At 37.3% G+C, this 21,709-nt stretch overlaps 1 protein-coding gene across 5 annotated transcripts in view; it reads right to left on the bottom strand.

Moving 5' to 3' along the window:
* The window catches only part of ACAP2 (ArfGAP with coiled-coil, ankyrin repeat and PH domains 2), a 253,999-nt gene that overhangs the window by 115,177 nt on the left and 117,113 nt on the right, over nt 1-21,709 (bottom strand). For all 5 annotated transcript variants that reach the window (XR_005217201.1, XR_005217202.1, XM_037837936.1 and 2 more), the window contains exon 2: nt 11,432-11,489. Coding sequence is in view for 3 of the 5 variants with exons in the window: in XM_037837936.1 (XP_037693864.1) it covers nt 11,432-11,489 (58 nt within the window). In the remaining 2 variants the exon portion in view is untranslated. The remainder of the gene's footprint in view (nt 1-11,431; nt 11,490-21,709) is intronic.

The following is a 21,709-nucleotide window of genomic DNA, read 5'->3' as shown; positions in this document are numbered from 1 at the left end:
ATGGAATATTATGCAGCTGTAAGACAGAACAAAGACATGGATCATGTAATAATGTGGATGAACCTTGAGGACATTATGTTGAGTGAAGTTAGCCAGAAACAAAAGGACAGATTCTGTATGGTCTCACTAATATGAACAGACATTAATGAACAAACTTTGGGAGTTAAAAGCTGACAACACAGGCGACCAGGAGATAGAAAGAGGGCAGAGATCTGCCATATGATGCTGAAGGACTACAGAATGTTTAGGATTGATTGCATAGATCCAGATATAGATAGCATAATACTGTGTGATGGTAGCACAGTATTGTAAGTACACTGAACAAAGATGTCTGTGAATAAAGCTGAAAGAGGTGGGATAGGAGAATGTATGACACCAGAGGTAAAGATAGACGATAAAGACTGGGACTGTATAACGTGGCAAAAACTGGAGTGGACAATGACTGTTACTAAATATACAAATATGAAAATGTTTTTGCATGTGGGAAAGCAAATGAATGTCAACCACGTAGAAATTTGAAAAAGGGATGGTATTCAGGAAAAAACATAATCAAAGCAAACTGGAGTCTATGGTCAACAGTAGCATTGTTATATACCTCCATTAAACGTAACAAAGGCAATACGCCAATGCTAAATGTATATGAGAGGGGGATATAGGGGAGGAATATGGGATTCTTGGTAGTGGTGTTATTTGCTGTCCTTAGTAGTATATTGTATTGTATGACATGTTATTTTTCTTTTTATTATTTTTTCTTATTGCTAAAAAAAAAAAAAAAAAAAAAAATTTTTTCTTGTAGTAATCAGTATGTTCAAATGCTGATTGTGGTGATAAATGTACAACTTTATGATGATACCATGAACAACTGATTGTACAATGTGGATAAATGTATGGTATGTGAATATAACTCTATAAAATTGTAGGAAAATATATGTATAGGAGTAGAAGTGTTGGAGAAAACATGGTGAGAGGGATGATGCCTCACTAATATGGACTAACTACAATGTGTAAACTCTGAATTGAATCTTAGAACATAGCCTAACATGGACACAATAATTGTAATAGTCCCTAGATTGTAAGCTCTTACAGCAGTTAACTCTATCCTTGAATTGTAAGGCCTATCTCTAAACTTTAAGATGCTGATCCCCTAGCGTATGTTGTCACAAACATTGGGACTGGCAGTTTGATGTGCTGAGCCCTCAAGCATGGGACTTGCCCTTATGAAGCTCATTACCACAAAGGAAAGTCTAAAGTTGTATGTAATGGTGCCTAAGAGTCTTCCCCTGAGTACCTCTTTGTTGCTCAGATGTGGTCCTCTCTCTCTCTAACTGAGCCATCTCGACAGGTGAACTCGCTGCCCTCCCCTCTACGTGGGACCCAACTCCCAGGGTTGTAAATCTCCCTGGCAAAGCAGAGTATGACTCCCGGGGATGAATGTGGACCCGGCATCGTGGGACTGAGAGTATCTTCTTGACCAAAAGGGGGATGCAAAATGAGACGAAATGGTTTCAGTGGCTGAGAGATTCCAAATGGAGTCGAGAGGTCACTCTGGTGGACATTCTTATGCACTATATAGATAACACCTCTTAGGCTTTAATGTATTGGAATAGCTAGAAGTAAATACCTGAAACTACCAAACTCCAACCCAGCAGTTTAGACTCCTGAAGACAATTATATAATAATCTAGATTACAAGGGGTGACAGTGTGATTGTGAAGACCTTGTGGATCACACCCCCTTTATCTAGTGTATGGATGAGTGGAGGAATGGGGATAAAAACTAAAGGACAAATGGGGTGGGATGGGGGGATGATTTGGGTGTTTTTTTTCACTTTTATTTTTTATTCTTGTTCTGGTTCTTTCTGATGTAAGGCAAATGTTCAGAGACTGTGGTGATGAACGCATAACTATGTTATCATACTGTGGACAGTGGATTGTATATCATGGATGATTATATGGTGTGTGAATGTATTTCAATAAAACTGAATTTAATTAAAAAAAAAAAAAAAAAAAAAAGAGTGAAATGAAGATACTACTCAAGGAAGAGGACGTGCTAAGGCCCAGAAGTTTAAGAGGACAGGACACACCTAAGGCACTAAGCAGTTAAGTATAGTGTGACAATGTAGGGCCATAAAAAGTGATGCTGAAAAGATATACAAGGAGCAGATCAGGAAAAGCCTTGTATATAATGCTAAGGTGTTTGGCTTTTATATGAAAAGCAATGGAAAGGAATTAAAGACATTAATTTGGTGAGCTGATCAGAGTTCCATTTTAAAATGATGATGACTTGAAAAGGGGGGGGAAATAAAAACAAGGAAATAGAAAGAATAAGACAAGGACATTGGGCCAAAATCAGTGAGAGCTTAAATTAAGGCAGTAAGCAGGGAAAGAAGAAGGGAGAAAAAAATCAAGAATTTTAGTTGAGCACCCCATACGGTTATGCAGATTGTGCCCTACACCACAGAACAAGTAGGAGCTAAAATAACAGCATATGTTTCATTTGCCAAGCCAAGAGCCATGGCACAGAGCTACATCTACTACAAAATGCTAACTCACAAAAAGACCCCATACCAGCTAGCAGAGACTCTTGTTTAAAGCACGTTAAGCCCATGAGATGGGACTGAGCAAGAGAAGCCTCTGAGATAAGACAAATGGAAAGTCAATCAAACACAACTGAAAACTGATGTCTGGAGCTCAAAACAGAGACGTGAGTTGTAGAAACAGAAATGGGAGTCACCAGCAAATATACAACGTGTCATTGATACTATCCTAGGCAGAAAGCAGAGAGCAGAGTGTATCGAGTAAGGACCCCACAAAGGAGACTAAAGAAGCACAGGGAAAGGTAAGAGGAAAACCAGGAGAATGGTTTACTAAACTCAAAGTAAAACAAAGTATCAAAAGACAGATGAGGAATAGGTTTAAAATCCATAGAAGTCAAATTTTTTAAAGACTAAAAAAAGCCTATTGGATTTGGTGACCAAGAATCAACAGCAATCCTGGCAAGAATAGTTTTAAGGGAAACTGATTGTGGGAAGTAGCCAAATTACAGTGAATTATGAACTACAGATGAAGACGTAATCATAGATCAATGTTTCCAAACATACTTTCTCAGAATATTGTACAGAAACATCCAATACCAAAATAAGGATTCTGTGATCAAATAAGCCTTTCCTACACTTGGTTTTAAAAAGTTAAGCAAATTACTTCACTCCTAAACTTCTGATAAATTAATGTGCACTGCAAATCTAAAACAGTGCAATATGCAGAATTTCCCAAAAATATTTGACCATGAAATTCTCAATTTTTTTTCAATTACAAAAAAAAGATAGTATGTTTTACAAACCAGAAGAATTGATTCTAAAGTTGATATGGAGTAATCAACATGCAAGAAAAAAAAATTTTGAAAAAGAATGAGGTAAGTACATTAACACTATATGATATTAAAATATATTATCAAGTACAGTAATTAAAAGTCTGGTAGTGGAAGTAAATAAACTAACCAGTGAAATAGAATACAGAGTCAAGAAATAGATACAAATATACAATATTTGATAAAAGTAATATTTCAGTTAGTAGGAAAAAGGATTATCCAATAAATGGAATAGCAATAACTGGAGAGCCATCTGGAGTGGGGGGAGGGACTAACTGGAGTACAAATCCTCAAATGAATTTCAGATGGAATAAAGATTTAAACATAAAAAATGAAGTCACAAAAATATCATGAGAAAACAAGAAACGATATTTTTTTATAATATCAAAGTGGGAAAGGCCTCCCTGAGAAGGATACGAAACTCAAAAGCGATAGAAGAAAAAAACTGATAAATTCAACTACATAAAAATAAAACATTTCTACAAGGAATAAAAAAACAATAATCTTAGAAGACAAAAACATGGGAAAACAACATTAGCAACAAATCACAAAGGGCTAATTTCCTTTCTATAAGAAAGCTTATATAAATAATGTTTTAATATAACCACCCACTAGAAAAATGAGTGAAGGACAGGTACAAATGATTTCCATAAAAGAAAATCCATGTCTCATAAACCCATGAAGAGATGCTCAAAATCGCTCATGACAAAAGAAATACAAATTACTATTTTTCACAGAAGAGCAGCGATCAAAAAACATTTGATAACACACTGTTTTGGAGAGAGTAGGTATGGGGAAACAGGCACTCCCATAAATTGTTGATGGGAGTGTAAACTGGCACAATTTCTATATAAGGGGATTTAGAAGACCTATCAAAATTTAAAACACCATACCCTCTAACCAAGCAATTTCACTTTTAGAAATTTGTCATACACATGTTGAGTGAAATAAGTCAGACACAAAAGGACAAATATTGTATGATTTCACTTATATGACAGACCAAGTGTAAGCAAACTCATACAGACAGAAAGCAGATTAGAGGTTACCAGCAGCTGGGAAGTGAGGAGTGGGAAGGAGTTACTGCTTAATAGGCAAAGATTTCTGTTTGGGTGATGAAAGTTCGGGTAATGGATGGTGGTGACAGTAACACAGTTTTGTGGATGTAATTAATATCTCAAATATACACATAAAAGTGGTTAAAATGGGAAATTTTATGTTGCATATATTTTACCACAGTAAAAATTTTAAACCAATTTTTAAAAGCTTTTTTAAAAAGCCTGTATAAAATGCTACCATTTTATAAACAAAAAAAGTACACATATGTATATGTGTCTACATCTATGAATATATAGGATATTTTTGGAAGCATAAATCTGAAACTTGTAACTGCATTTGCCTTAGGGAAACAAAACTGTGAGACTAGGGACAGAGGTGAAAGATTCATTTTTCACTGTAGAAAAAAAAAAAAGACTAGAATTGCTAATACTTAAAAAATGTATCATACAGATATAATTGTACTTAAGCCACACGGCACATACATAAAGTCATTCATTGGCAGCCACAGTAAAATATTGTAAAGAATCTAAGTGTCCATCAGTAGGCAACTAGATAAATTATGATGCATTCATATAATGAAATGCAAAGCTGCCAGTAAAAAGAAGAAATGAGTCACCTCTATAATTATAAACAAAGAACAACCTATAAAATATAGCAAGAGAAAAAAAAAAGCAAGATGTAGAACAGGGCTAACACTTGAGGGTTTAAGGGGTGGAGGTGGGGTGTTGAACACAGAACCCTGTGTTTTTAACCATAACTATATATTAACAACCTGTCCCTCTCCTCCTGTTGATATGGAAACTTTTAATTAATTTATTTTTGAATTATTTAATTTGTTGAATAAGTAATAAATGTGTATCAGTGAAAAATTAGTCATCCTATTATCTCATTATTGCTGCACGTAGCCATGCAATTTACTTCCTACAAGCAACCACAGAACCAGTTTCTTGCATGTCCTTTCAGAGATTTATGAATAAAACAGGATTCTGGGCTCAGTCTACTTAGGTTCAAATCCTGCTGCCATACTTAATCATCTAAAGGATCCTGAGTGACCTTAACCTTAAGAAGCTTCAGTTTCTTCTTCTGTATGGTGAGATAACAATGGAACCATGCCACATAACTATATAAGGTTACAACAAAAGGGTAAGACAATGTACGTAAAAATCTTAGCACAAGCTGTTACTGGCACATAGTAATTACTCAATAAAGATTTGCTTTCCTTTACTTTTTTAAATGCCAAAGGGGGGGCGCCTTTTCATATTGTTGTTTGGTTTTGTTTTGTTTAATAGGAGAAACTTGAACACCTTTAGGAACTGACAGCTAAAGCAAAGTCCTGAGGAAGTAGAGGATTTGGAATTGCATTAAAAAAAAAAAAAGGATACTTCTATCACTCAAAGGGGAGGGGAGAAAAAAGAAAGGACAGATTCTCTTAAGTTTCTAGATTAGGAAAAGGACATTCTCACCAAACGGAAAGAAGAGGCAAGGTCAATTGTTAACAATGAAGAACAAGGAAATAAGTCTTTAGAAAAATAGTAAAGTATTGTGCTCCTGAAGAAAACCAAAGAGGGATCTGTCTGAGTCTTGGAAAATTTGCTGGGCATCAAGAATTCCATTAATGTTAAGCTCCACCATTTAGTTTAACCAAATAGTGCATAATTTCACCTGCAGGGCTTATAGCCAGATGTAGGAGCACAGGATACAGATGGTTAGACTAACACAGTGAGAATCCTGCAGAACAGGTGTTATGGAAGGGACAAGGGAACTGAAGAACTCCAGAAGGAAAATAATGAAGTAATAAAATTAAGAGATGACTGAAAGTCCATAGTAGCATTATTCATAATCACCAAAAAAAGGAAACAACCCAAATGTCCATCATGAATGACATATTAAAATGTCCACTGATGGATGTGGCCTCTTTCTCTCAGCCAACTCTGCAAAAACTCACTACCCTCACCCCTACGTGGGACATGACTCCCAGGGGTTTAAGTCTCCCTGGCTACGAGGGACAGGACTCCCAGGGATGAGCCTGGCTTGGCATCGTGGGATTGACAATGCCTTCTTGACCAAAAGGGGGAAAAGAAATGGAACAAGATAAAGCTTCAGTGGCTGAGAGATCACAGAGTCAAGTGGTCAATCTGGAGGTTATTCTTATGCATTATTAGATATTCTTTTTTAGTTTCTGGTGTATTAGAATACTTAGAAGGAAATACCTAAATCTGATGAACAGTAATCCAGAAGACTTGATTCTTGATTACTGTAAAATTATATAGTTTTCATCATGTGACCGTGATAGTGAAAACCTGGTGAATGATACGCCCTTTAACCAGTGTATGGGCAGATAAGTAATAAAATAATGACAAAAATTTATAAATAATAGGGAGATGATAAGATGTTTGAGATGGTTTGGGTGTCTTTGTTATTTCTTTTTTATTTTCTTATATATTTTCTCTTTATTTTGGAGTAATGAAAATGTTTGAAAATTGTGGAGACGAATCACAACTATACGATGAAACTGTAAGCCACTGATTGTATACCTTGGATGGATTATATGGTGTGGGAGTATATCTCAATAAAATTGCATTTTAAAAAAATATCTACTGATGAATGAATTTTAAAGTGTGGTATATCCATACAATGGAATATTATTCAGATATAAAAAGGAATAAAGTGTGGGTGCATATAACAACATGGATGAGACTTGAAAATATCGTGCTAAGTGAAAAAAGCCAGATGCAAAAGGCCACATGCTGTATGATTCCACTTCTATGAAATGTTCATAATAGACAAATCCTTAGAGACAAAAAGTAGACTAATTGCAAGGAGACAGAGGGAGGGACAACTGGAAGTGACTGCTATGGTACAGGGATTCTTTCTGGGGTGATGAAAATGTTCTGGAATTAGTGGTGATGGCTGCACAACACTGTGAAAACCACTGAATTGTACACTTTAAATGGTAAAATTTTTGCTATGTGAATTTTATTTCAATAAAAAATCGCAAAAAGTAAAAAAGACTGAAAAGGTAATAAATTTAAAAGGTTCTGAATATTAGAAGTGGACAGACTGAAAGACTAGATAAGCTTGACAAACAGAAATAGTAAGGGTGAGGATGAAAACTGAAAGCATGAAAGTCAGAATAGGATCTCCACATTGCAGATTGCAGAAATTAGGACTCTTAACGATGAGGGATAGAATATGCCCATGAAAAGAAGTAGAGAATAGAAGTAACTCTTGAAGAGAAAATGAAATTGTCACTTAGCCAAACTACATATACACTGCAGATAGCCAGGATGAAGGACTGACACAGGGACAGAGAGGAAGACTTTGCCAGCAGTCAAAATCCTGATTACATGACAGTGAAAAGGTCAAGTTAGTCAAATTTATCAAACTAGCAGCCCCAATTCATGCAACAATTTTTTACTAAGTTACTATTTTACAAGACAATGGGAATACAAACAACTTACTTGCTGACTGTCCTTGAGTAAGTAACATATTCTCTAAGACTCATTTTTTCATGTGCAAATTGGAGATAATACCAACTTTGCAACATTGTTATAAAGACTGGAGATAATATAAGTAAAACACAGAACCTGGCACATAGTAAGTGCATAACAAATAAGGGGTTTTTTTTTGTTTGCTTAAAGACTGTCTTTGTCTTCAAAGAACTGTTGAAAAGACATCATCACCATCATCATTAACATTTATTTAGAACTTACCACATGCCAAGAACTGTACTAAGCACTTTACATATAATATCTCATCTTATTCTTTATATGTATTATCTCATCTTATTCTCATAATAACCTATGAAATATATACTTTTATTTGCCCCATTTTGCAGATGAAGAAATAGAAAGACTGAGGAGCTTGCCCAAGGTCACACAACTAGTAAGTGATAAGGACAGATTCAAACCCAGGCCACCTTGCTACAGGCTTTGTGCTCTTAACACAAAGACATGCTACAAACACTGATACACTACAAACCAAAAGTAACAATAATATTATAATAGTTGAAATGAAGTATGTACAAGAAATTATGCAATACAAGAAAAGAACCTAAGTTTCACAGTGCTTGAGCAGAGACTTGAAGGGTGTCTGCTTAGCAAACAGGGAGCAAGCATTCCAGTGAGAGGATGCAACCAATATAAAAATTTTATCTAGATGGTAATTATGATTGTCTATGATGCTACCACCAAGCCAAAACATCTGCCAGGATGGACTTACAATTGGAATCAGTGAAGCAATGCCACTCACGAAGCATTATTTACCAGAAAGAATGTTAATTACTGGTGACATACATTATAAGCTAAATAATTAAGCTAAGTCATCAAGCAAGTTTAACCTGTCCCTGGCATGATTTAGAATGACACTACAGGTGGAACTTGGCCTGCACAAAGTTATGAAATCGCTAAAACTAGCTCTGGGCAACCTCCCCCCACCTATCCTTCAATACCAACACTTTTAATAACTATTTCCTGCTCTTCTCAGGCTCTCTACCCTGTACTAACTCCCCTAATTCTAAATCAAAACTGAAGATAACTTGATAAAATATTCCCGCTTCTAAACCTGAACTAGAGAAATATAAAAGTAACTAGGAAACTTCCAATAGGGGATGGTAACATTTTAAAAGATGGCAAGATTCCATGATGCCCTTAGTATCCCTTTGGCTAAGACTGACTCTTTAGAAAGGGCTTAGGGGTCTTAGTACTGAAGAATAATACTTTAATAACTTGTTACAGAAATGAATCTTTTGATTTTAAGAAACAGCCAATCTTCCCCAACCCAACCAAAGATATAAAGAAAAAGAAATAGCCACTCATAAAAGCAAAATCAGTAACAAAAACAGTCAGTGGATTCTAGTTGTTTAGGTACTTTAAAATTTTTGAGGTTTCCCCCCACCCCACTCAACACATTTCATATGATTTAGTTGCAGTTTTACCTAAAGAACATAGCTATCCTTACTACACTACTCTGTGATTATTTTTAAAAGTCCTGCCCATCTATATACCCTAATAATCTACCAGCAAATCGAAACTCACCTTTTTAAAAAGTTTGTATCAAAGAGTACTTAAAAAATCAAATACCCCAGAGTTAAATATATATGTTTTATGCATATGAACATACATATACATACATAATTTTTAAGTAAAAATTAAAGGTCTTTGAAAATAATATCCTTATACAAAATTAAAACAATAACTTTAAAAAATACTTGTCTAGAAGCTTACTAGGGTTCCTTAGAAAATTTTGAAGTGTCATATGGTCCCTCAACATGGATCCTAAAGTACTGTGGTATACAAGAGCACTGAACTAAAAATAACAACATATAGGTTCTAACCTTAGTCCTGCCTCCAAACTCTGGAATCTGAGACAAGTTCACTTTACTTTCTTCGACTTTGTTATTCTCATCCATAAAATGGGAATAAAACCACTTCTGCTACCTAGTTCACAGAATTACTGCAAAAATCAAAAAAGATACTGTATATCAAAGTGCTTTAAAAACTACAGAGTTCTACCAAAAAAAACACAATGCTCTCTAAAAATATGGTTTTATTAATTTGTTTTAAATATATAACTAATGCTACTGCTTATTTATATTATATATACATATATAAATATATATGGTCCATGATTTCAAATCATTTGGAAACCTTCAGCCTGATTAATACATTTTATATCCTTGCTACTCAAAGTGCACTAGATAGACAACAGCATTGGGATCACCTGGAATCTAGTTAGAAACACAGAATCTCAGGTATGCCAAAACTACTGAATCAGAATCTGAATTTTCACAAGATCCCCAAGGTGATACCTGTGCACAGTAAGTTTTGAAAAGTACTGCTTTACTCAGCAATAGCATTTATAATAATAATTATATAACTAGAAAATTAATTTTAGAAAAGGTATTTCAAATATATGACTCTGACTTCTCTCCAGAAATTTTGAGATATATTTCCCAGAATAATGATTACTTGGGATAAGAAGCCATGTCTTACTTGTTCTGATATTGCTGGCACCCAGTAATGCCTGATATATTGTAGGCACTCAATATATTTCTCAGATGGAGAAAGATTAACAAACATTAACACAGGAGGAGGGAACCAATGAACCTTTACCCTTACATAGAATGTAACAACTTAATATCTGTTGGGGATTGAATCATGTCCCCCAGAAAAGGCATGATTAGGTACCCCACCTGGTCCTGTGGATGTCAATCTATTTGTAAACAGGACCTCTGAAGATGTTATTAGGTAAGGTGTGCCCAAACTGAATGAGGGTGGGCCTTAATCCAATATGACTGAAGTACCTATAAGAAAGGAAATTGGATGCAGAAGAAAAGCCATGGCAAGCAGCTAGAAGCTGGAAGTCAACAGGACCCAAAAGTGAAAGGAGAAGACACTGCCATGTGATGGGAAAACCAAGGACCAAGGATCACTGGCAGCCAACACCAGAATGCCATGGTCTTCTGGAAAAAAAGCATTGCCTTGCTGATGCCTCAATTTTGGACTTATCCTAGCCTAAAAACCATGAGTCCATAAATTCACATTTTTTAAGCCAACCCATTATATGGTATTTGTTTTAGCAGCTGGCAAACTAAAACAATATCAATCATTAAATATATCTTAAGCATTTCTGGCATTAGCTAAAAAAAAAATGGAATGAGTATTCTAAATTTGAACCTGCACAAATAAATGAAATCCATTTAAATATCAATAAAGATAGATGCAACTTTTTTTAATAGAGAAGAATAAAACATACTTCCAACAATATAAAGAATGTTGAATGAGCTCTGCAGTCAGGTATGAACAAAATTCTTGCTCTGGCACTTAGATAAACTTTGAACAAGCTATTTAATGTTTCTAGACTTCATTTTCTCATGTATAAAATAACTAGTACCTACCTTCACAGGGATTTAAAAAAAGTAATGTGAACCGACTAGTACTGTATATGGTAATCATTATTTATGGAAAACAAAAATTAATGTTCTAGAAAGCTAAAAATATAAAATTTACCTTATCAAGTTTTAGCTCCAATTCTGCCACATCTCCTTCTACTTCTTCCAATGCAGCCCTAGAAAAATAAAATTAAAAAGTTTTTTCACATGCTTAACTGTACCCCTTTTTTTTTTATTAGACTTAAAGGTTAACAGAAAAATCATGCATAAAACACAAGAGTTCCCATACCACCTGTGGTGGTTTGGAGCTGTATGAACCACAGAAATATATGTTCTTAAACTTAATCCATTACTGTGCGTATGGACAATGTTTTTTCTTGATATAGGGGGGTTCCTGTCCCACGTCACGGCAAGGGTGTTGAATTTATTTGCAGTCAGGTTTAGAGAGAAAGTCCACATTTGAGCAAAAAAAGTTTCTCTGGAAGCATAATCATAGGTGGGCTTAGCCTTCTCTTTACAACCATAAGTTTCACCAAAGCAAATCTCAAGATCGAGAGCTTGACTTGTAACATAGGGCGTTCCTAAGTTCACATAGCATACGTTATGTCCACAATAATCCACCCATATCTCACATTATCATCACTTAGTTGAATCCATTTTAAGTAGGACCATTTGATGAGGTTAGTTCAGTTAAGGTGTGGCCCACCTCAATCAGTGTAGTTCTTAATCTATTACTGGCATCCTTTATAAGTGGAATGAAATTCAGACAGAGAGAAAGCCACAGAGAACAGAACATGAAAGAGAAGGGAGAGGCTAGAAGAGGACTTGCCATGTGACAAGCTAAAGGACCAAGGATCACCAGCAGCCAGCCTCAGAACACCAGTCATCAGGAAGAAAGAACCATCTTGATGGTGCCTTTATTTGGACTTTCTCTCAGCTTCAAAACCAGGAGCAAATAAATTCCATTGTTTAGCCAAACCATTTTCCATTGCTTGAGTAGCATAAGAAACTATAACACTACCCTATAATTAACATCTTGCATTAGTGTGGTACATTTGTAGCAGCTGATGAAAGAACATTTTTATAATTGTACTATTAACTATAGTCCATGGTTCACCTTAGGGGTCTCTGTTTCTGTTATACAGGCTGTATTGCTTTGGAATTGTTATGGACCACCGAAGAGCCATGATCTTTTAATCCAATATTGTGGGGTGGCACCTTTTGATTGAATGTTTCCATGGAGATGTGACCCACTCAACTGTGGGTGATGCCTTTGATTAAATTATTTCCATGGAGGTATAGACTCCACCCATTCTGGGTGGCTTTTGATTAGTTCACTAGAGTACTTAAGAGAGCTCAAGAGCCAACACAGATGCTGATGCTTGGAGACACCTGGAGATGCAGACAGAGGGATGTTTAGAGATGCTAAGCTAAGAGATGAAGCCCAGAGTTTGCCCCGGAGAAGCTAAGAGTGGACCACCAGATCTTACAGAGAAACGCCCTGGGAGAAAGAAGCAAATATGCACAGGAACTGAGAGGGTGGAGCAAAGACAGAAGCCCAGAGGCATTCTGGAGAAAAACATTTTGAAACACAACCTGGGAGCAAAGGACCAGCAGACACTAGCCACGTGCCTTCCCAGCTGACAGAGGTGTTCCAGACGCCATCAGCCATTCAACAAGGTATCCTCTCGTTGATGCTTTAGTTCAGACACTTTTATGGCTACAGAACTGTAAATTTGTAACCTAATAAATCCCCTTTATAACAACCAATCCATTTCTGGTAGTTTGCATAACAGCAGCATTAGCAAACTGAAACACAGTCCTATGGACTATTTTAGAAATTTTTTATTCTATTAACCTACATATAACCCCTTTTAACCACATTCAAATATATATTTCAGTACTGTCAATTACATTCACAATATTGCACTAACATCACCATGATCCATAACCAAAACTTTCCCATTACACCAAAAAGAAACTCCTTACAATTTGCTCTTGAAAAATAACACTAAGTGAAAAAGAAAACTAGATTCATGATTGCTTAAAAATACACTTCATATAAAGTAATAATTTGGGATGAAGTAAGAATATAATCATGCAATTCAACAGATAATATAACTATTGTTTAGGGCAATGAGAGAATGCATTAGTAGCCAGGGTTACACTAAAAGGATTCATATTGCTCAAATTGACAGCACTAATTATAACTATATAGAATGTATTTTTGAAAATAAGAAAGTTTAAAAATTGAGGCTTACAAATAAGATCTCTAGACAACAAAGAATAACAAATAATAAAAAGTAACAAGATAGCAGATCACTGTTGGCAACCAAAAAGAAGGGCTTGTGCTTTTAGAAATAGCTGAGAAAGATGTTACAATTGTTTAGTGCACCTTTTTGTTTCCAATGGATTTTTAAGAACACAAAATTCAGCACCCAAAATTAATAGGTTTTAGTTTCACCTCTTCTCCTAACAATCCAATTTTTATTCTTTTTATTTTTATCATTTTTAATGCAATTTTGAGATATATTCACATGCTACAAACCATCCAAGGTATACAATCACTGGCTTACAGTATCATCACATAAAACTGTGCAGACAACCCTATGATCAATTTTAGAACATTTTCATTACTCCAGAAAAGAGAGAAAAAGAAAAAAGAAAACCCCAAATCCTTCCAAACCCCTTATCCCCACCCCCATTACTGACCCATAGTGTTTTTCATATTGTTCTTTTCAACGAGAAAAATATTCCACAATCACAGTAATCCTTACTCCCTTCACTTGCCGACATCCTACTCACCATTTAAAAGTTAGCTCACATGAGGAAACAACTATATCTGTGTAAGGATATTTGTTTGCAATAAGTTGGAAACAGATGTCTACGAATAGGAAATATGTAAATAAATGACAGCATATCCATTCTATATGAGGCAACAAGTTTAAAAGAGACTGTTTATATATACAGACATGGAAAACTATGTGGCTTTTAAATGAGTGAACTCTATCTATTGACATGGAAACATGTACATGATAGTTAAATGGAGGAGGAAGAAAAGCAAGTTACAAAAGTATACATAATATGAGAGTGATGTGATCAACAAGGTGACATAAGACATTCCCTGGAAAAGTTTCCCCTCAGAAACAACTAATAAAAGGACAAATTCCACTTGCTTGGAACTCTGGAGCATAATAGAGACTAGAGAAGGACTCCACAAGCACTGAATCAAAGAAAAAGGGGGGAAAAAAACAAACACCAAAAACAAGGTCAGAGATCTACAATCCGGACCTCCCAGTCTGAGACCCTTACCCTTGGTCAGTCCCGCACAGCTTAAGCATAGCACAAAAACAGCACAGTCAGGGTACCGCCGGCAATGGATGAAGATTACAGACTCACTCACCACAGCAACTTAGAACCTCATATGTATCCTGGCTCAGGGACCCAAAGCCACAGAGGCCCAGGGCAGAACACAAGGAGCTAGCAATTCTGTACACACAAACGACCACTAAGAAATAAAAGAGACTGCAGGAGAACTGCTGGCAAGAGGTACACACAGCCAACCTAGTCTCTAATTGCTGGATCACCTAAACAAAAAAAAAAAATGGACATTTTTGAACATTGACTTCATCTGGATCCTCAGGGCAATATGCCCTAAGGAGGAAGTAACTAGAGGCAAGGAAAAGAAAAACTGAACTGTTGTAAGGCAGGACAGGTTCCAGAACTGAAATGTGTAATGAAAAGGGAGCACAGAGTGAGGGAGAGAATTCTAAAAAATCATAGGAGCTGAGGAGAAAATACTGCACCAAAACAAACATAACAAACAAGTATTTCCAGAGAAGGAACAGAGGAAAGTTTTCTCCTGAAGATGAAAAAACTACATGTTAAAGGGCAATCTTAAAAGTTGTATCATACGTCCAGGGCAAGAAACAGCGGCAAAAGACCTAAGAAAATGTGAATGGTTAAACACAGGCTACTCTAAAGTTTCAGGATAAGTTAGACCAACCATCAAAGAAAAGCCTTAACACACAGCCAATATACAATTGGCTCCCTGGGCAAGAGGGAGAAACTGACCTTCAGAGTTACCTCATCAAGATAATCAGATACCCAAACATCAACCAAAAAAAAAAAAAAAAAAATCATAAGCAAGTCTGAGAAACAGGAAGATATGCCTCAGTCAAGCAAACAAATCAAAACTTAAGGGAAGACACAGAATTTGGAACAACTAATCAAAGAAGTTCAAACAAATCTCCAGAATCAATCCAAGGAGATGAAGGAAATATGGATAGAAATGAACTAATTGTGGATATAGAGCTAAAGGATATTAAGAAGACAATATGCGAGCAAAAGGGACACTTAGAAAGTTCAAACAGGAATATGAAAATTGGCCAAGATGGAAGCATAGGGAGGTGTGGAATTTAGTTAGTCCTCTAAAGCAACTAGTAAATAGCGAGGAACAACTAGTTAAGTAGTCTGGAACTACTGTTTGAGAGACATCTGTGAGAGGACACACATGGTACACCAGTCTGGAATGAGTGAAGAATGGCCGAGATACCAGCATAAGAACTACAAGCAAAGCCCTCCAAAATGTGGAACTGGCACCCTTCCCCACTGGCACAGCAAGCTAAGTCGAAACACTTGCCTTTGGAAGAAAGAATCAGTCTTTACTAGCAGCAAGGGAATATAGCTCAACCAAGTTCCCACTGTAGTTTTAATTAACAAATCTGGACTACTGAATACAAGCAACGAGTACAAATAAACTCAGAGCAAGAAGGAAAGGAACACAGAGGTCTCTCCTGGCAGAGGGGAGGTGGGGCTAACAGAAAACATAATAATAATGAATAAAAACAAACATAGGCTATTAGATTCAGCTGAGCTCAGAATACTGAAAATGGCTGTGCCCCAATAAAAGGGGCACAGAGAACTAAGTACCAACTCCAGCTATTGACTGGAAATAATGTGGGACCAGGAACTGGCTCTGAAAAGTGGATTTCTTTCTTTCTTCTTTCTTTCATTCTAAATAGCTCATTAGAGAAAGTCCCTGGAATTTTCAATTGTCAATACTCACCCAGGCAAGGGTGGAGTTAAGATACTTACTTAGAGAGACAAAGGAAGAAGGCAAGTGAAGGACATAATTCCCTAAAGGGCTTATCTTCCTTAACAAAGTGGAGAGGGGGGAAATGCAGCTCAAGTGGCTACCCTCCCTTAGAGAATTCAGACTCCAGGGTCTGGGTTGGGGGTGGGGGAACAGCTGAAGCTTGGCTTCTGACTCACACTGGGTACTTCACAGGGACAGGGTCTGCTGAGAATTAAAGGCACAACACCACTTTAAACCAGTGGGGAGCTGCAGGCAGGCAAGTGCCACCTGCTGGGCAGGATTGTAAAAGCGTAGAGTTTACAGGCCACACCAGGAAAGCCTGATAATCTTTTGGATCTCACCTTCAGGGAAATTTCATACTGATTACACCCTCCTCCTGACAACTGGGCCTGTCAGGTTTGGGAAATTCTGATAGGGGTAATCTAGGAAACAAGAAGCCTAGTCAACAAAACATTACAAGTCACACTAGGAAAAATGAAGATATGGCGCAGCCAAAAGAAAACATCTTCCACATCAAATGAGATACAGGAATTGAAACAACTCATTAAAGATGTTGAAACAAACATGCAAAATCAATTGAAAAACCAAATGAATCAGTTGAAGGAATATATGGCAAAAGAGATGAAGGATATAAAGAAGACATTAAAAAAAAAAGACATTAGACGAACATAAGGAAGAATTCAAAGTTTGAAAAATCAATTGGCAAAACTTACAGGAATGAAAGGAATAAAAGAAGAGATGAAAAACACAATGGTTTTACAGTTAACACCATAAAACAGCAGATATGAAGAGGCAGAAGAAAAGATTCATGAACTGGAGGACAGAACAGCTGAAATCCTACCCACAAAAGAACAGACAGGGAAAAGAATGGGAAAATATGAGGAGGGTGTCAGGGAATTGAATGACAACATGAAACACATGAATATACGTATCATGGGGGTTCCCAAAGAAGAAGATAAGGGAAAGAGGGCAAAATGAACAATGGAGGAAATAATCACAGAAACTTTTCAATCTCTTATGAGGAGGAGGCGGGGAAAGATGGCAGACTGGTGAGCTGTATGTTTTAGTTACTCCTCCAGGAAAGTAGGTAGAAAGCCAGGAACTACGTGGACTGGACACCACAGAGCAATCTGACTTTAGGCATACTTCATACAACACTCATGAAAACGTGGAACTGCTGAGATCAGCGAAATCTGTAACTTTTTGCGGCCAGGGGACCCGCGCCCCTCCCTGCCAGGCTCAGTCCCGTGGCAGGAGGGGCTGTCAGCTCCGGGAAGGAGAAGGGAGAACTGCAGTGTCAGCCCTTATCGGAAACTCATTCTACTGACCCAAACTCCAACCATAGATAGACTTGAGACCAGACACCAGAGAATCTCAGAGCACCCAGCCCAGCAGAGAGGAGACATGCATAGAAAAAAAACAACACGAAAAACTCCAAAATAAAAGCGGAGGATTTTTGGAGTTCTGGTGAACATAGAAAGGGGAAGGACAGAGCTCAGGCCCTGAGGCGCATATGCAAATCCCGAAGAAAAGCTGATCTCTCTGCCCTGTGGACCTTTCCTTAATGGCCCTGGTTGCTTTGTCTCTTAGCATTTCAATAACCCATTAGATCTCTGAGGAGGACCCTTTTTTTTTAATCCTTTTTTCTTTTTCTAAAACAATTACTCTAAGAAGCCCAATACAGAAAGCTTCAAAGACTTGCAATTTGGGCAGGTCAAGTCAAGAGCAGAACTAAGAGAGCTCTGAGACAAAAGGCAATAATCCAGTGGCTGAGAAAATTCACTAAACACCACAACTTCCCAAGACAAGGGGGGTGTCCGCTCACAGCCATCATCCTGGTGGACAGGAAACACTCCTGCCCATCACCAGCCCCATAGCCCAGAGCTGCCGCAGACACCCCAGTGTGACGGAAGTGCTTCAAATAACAGGCACACACCACAAAACTGGGCGTGGACATTAGCCTTCCCTGCAACCTCAACTGATTGTACCAGAGCTGGGAAGGTGGAGCAGTGTGAATTAACAAAGCCCCATTCAGCCATCATTTCAGCAGACTGGGAGCCTCCCTACACAGCCCAGCAGCCCAGAACCTCCCTGGGGGGATGGCACTCACCTGTGACATAGCACAGTCATCCCTCAACAGAGGACCCGGGGTGCACAGCCTAGAAGAGGGGACCACTTGCAAGTCTCAGGAGCCATACGCCAATACCAAGGAGTGTGGGTCAGTGGCAGAGACAAACTGTGGCAGGACTGAAATGAAGGATTAGACTATTGCAGCAGCTTTAAAACTCTAGGATCACCAGGGAGATTTGATCGTTAGGGCCACCCCCCCTCCCTGACTGCCCAGAAACACGCCCCATATACAGGGCAGGCAACACCAACTACACACGCAAGCTTGATACACCAATTGGACCCCACAAAACTCAATCCCCCACTCACCAAAAAGGCTAAGCAGGGGAGAACTGGCTTGTGGAGAACAGGTGGCTCGTGGACGCCACCTGCTGGTTAGTTAGAGAAAGTGTACTCCACGAAGCTGTAGATCTGATAAATTAGAGATAAGGACTTCAATTGGTCTACAAATCCTAAAAGAACCCTATCAAGTTCAGCAAATGCCACGAGGCCAAAAACAACAGAAAATTATAAAGCATATGAAAAAACCAGACGATATGGATAACCCAAGCCCAAGCACCCAAATCAAAACACCAGAAGAGACACAGCACCTAGAGCAGCTACTCAAAGAACTAAAGATGAACAATGAGACCATAGTACGGGATACAAAGGAAATCAAGAAGACCCTAGAAGAGCATAAAGAAGACATTGCAAGACTAAATAAAAAAATGGATGATCTTATGGAAATTAAAGAAAATGTTGACCAAATTAAAAAGATTCTGGACACCCATAGTACAAGACTAGAGGAACTTGAACAACGAATCAGTAACCTAGAAGATGACAGAATGGAAAATGAAAGCATAAAAGAAAGAATGGGGAAAAAAATTGAAAAAATCAAAATGGACCTCAGGGATATGACAGATAATATGAAACGTCCGAATATAAGACTCATTGGTATCCCAGAAGGGGAAGAAAAGGGTAAAGGTCTAGGAAGAGTATTCAAAGAAATTGTTGGGGAAAACTTCCCAAATATAAACAACATAAATACACAAATCATAAATGCTCAGCGAACTCCAAATAGAAGAAATCCAAATAAACCCACTCCGACACATATTCTGATCACACTGTCACACACAGAAGAGAAGGAGCAAGTTCTAAAAGCAGCAAGAGAAAAGCAATTCACCACATACAAAGGAAACAGCATACGACTAAGTAGTGACAACTCAGCAGCCACCATGGAGGCAAGAAGGCAGTGGCACGATATATTTAAAATTCTGAGTGAGAAAAATTTCCAGCCAAGAATACTTTATCCAGCAAAGCTCTCCTTCAAATTTGAGGGAGAGCTTAAATTTTTCACAGACAAACAAATGCTGAGAGAATTTGCTAACAAGAGACCTGCCCTACTGGAGATTCTAAAGGGAGCCCTACAGACAGAGAAACAAAGAAAGGACAGAGAGACTTGGAGGAAGGTTCAGTACTAAAGAGATTCGGTATGGGTACAATAAAGGATATTAATAGACAGAGGGGAAAAATATATATGACAAACATAAACCAAAGGATAAGATGGCTGATTCAAGAAATGCCTTCACGGTTATAACGTTGAATGTAAATGGATTAAACTCCCCAATTAAAAGATATAGATTCGCAGAATGGATCAAAAAAATGAACCATCAATATGTTGCATACAAGAGACTCATCTTAGACACAGGGACACAAAGAAACTGAAAGGGAACGGATGGAAAAAAATATTTCATGCAAGCTACAGCCAAAAGAAAGCAGGTGTAGCAATATTAACCTCAGATAAAATGGACTTCAAATGCAGGGATGTTTTGAGAGACAAAGAAGGCCACTACGTACTAATAAAAGGGGCAATTCAGCAAGAAGAAATAACAATCGTAAATGTCTATGCACCCAATCAAGGTGCCACAAAATACATGAGAGAAACACTGGCAAAACTAAAGGAAGCAATTGATGTTTCCACAATAATTGTGGGAGACTTCAACACATCACTCTCTCCTATAGATAGATCAACCAGACAGAAGACCAATAAGGAAATTGAAAACCTAAACAATCTGATAAATGAATTAGATTTAACAGACATATACAGGACATTACATCCCAAATCACCAGGATACACATACTTTTCTAGTGCTCATGGAACTTTCTCCAGAATAGATCATATGCTGGGACATAAAACAAGCCTCAATAAATTTAAAAAGATTGAAATTATTCAAAGCACATTCTCTGACCACAATGGAATAAAATTAGAAGTCAATAACCATCAGAGACTTAGAAAATTCACAAACACCTGGAGGTTAAACAACACACTCCTAAACAATCAGTGGGTTAAAGAAGAAATAGCAAGAGAAATTGCCAAATATACAGAGACGAATGAAAATGAGAACACAACATACCAAAACCTATGGGATGCAGCAAAAGCAGCGCTGAGGGGGAAATTTATAGCACTAAACGCATATATTAAAAAGGAAGAAAGAGCCAAAATCAAAGAACTAATGGATCAACTGCAGAAGTTAGAAAATGAACAGCAACCAATCCTAAACCAAGTAGAAGAAAAGAAATAACAAGGATTAAAGCAGAAATAAATGACATAGAGAACAAAAAAACAATAGAGAGGATAAATATCACCAAAAGTTGGTTCTTTGAGAAGATCAACAAGATTGACAAGCCCCTAGCTAGACTAACAAAATCAAAAAGAGAGAAGACCCATATAAACAAAATAATGAATGAAAAAGGTGACATAGCTGCAGATCCTGAAGAAATTAAAAAAAATATAAGAGGATATTATGAACAACTGTATGGCAACAAACTGGATAATGTAGAAGAAATGGACAATTTCCTGGAAACATATGAACAACCTAGACTGACCAGAGAAGAAATAGAAGACCTCAACCAACCCATCACAAGCAAAGAGATCCAATCAGTCATCAAAACTCTTCCACAAATAAATGCCCAGGGCCAGATGGCTTCACAGGGGAATTCTACCAAACTTTCCAGAAAGAACTGACACCAATCTTACTCAAACTCTTTCAAAACATTGAAGAAAATGGAACACTACCTAACTCATTTTATGAAGCTAACATCAATCTAATAACAAAACCAGGCAAAGATGCTACAAAAAAGGAAAACTACCGGCGAATATCCCTAATGAATATAGATGCAAAAATCCTGAAC

This window comes from Choloepus didactylus, chromosome 1 (genome assembly GCF_015220235.1).
Source record: "Choloepus didactylus isolate mChoDid1 chromosome 1, mChoDid1.pri, whole genome shotgun sequence".
Lineage (NCBI taxonomy): Eukaryota > Metazoa > Chordata > Mammalia > Pilosa > Megalonychidae > Choloepus > Choloepus didactylus.
The sequence above is the reverse complement of the archived record's forward strand: the minus strand, read 5'-3'. Positions and strand labels throughout refer to the sequence as shown.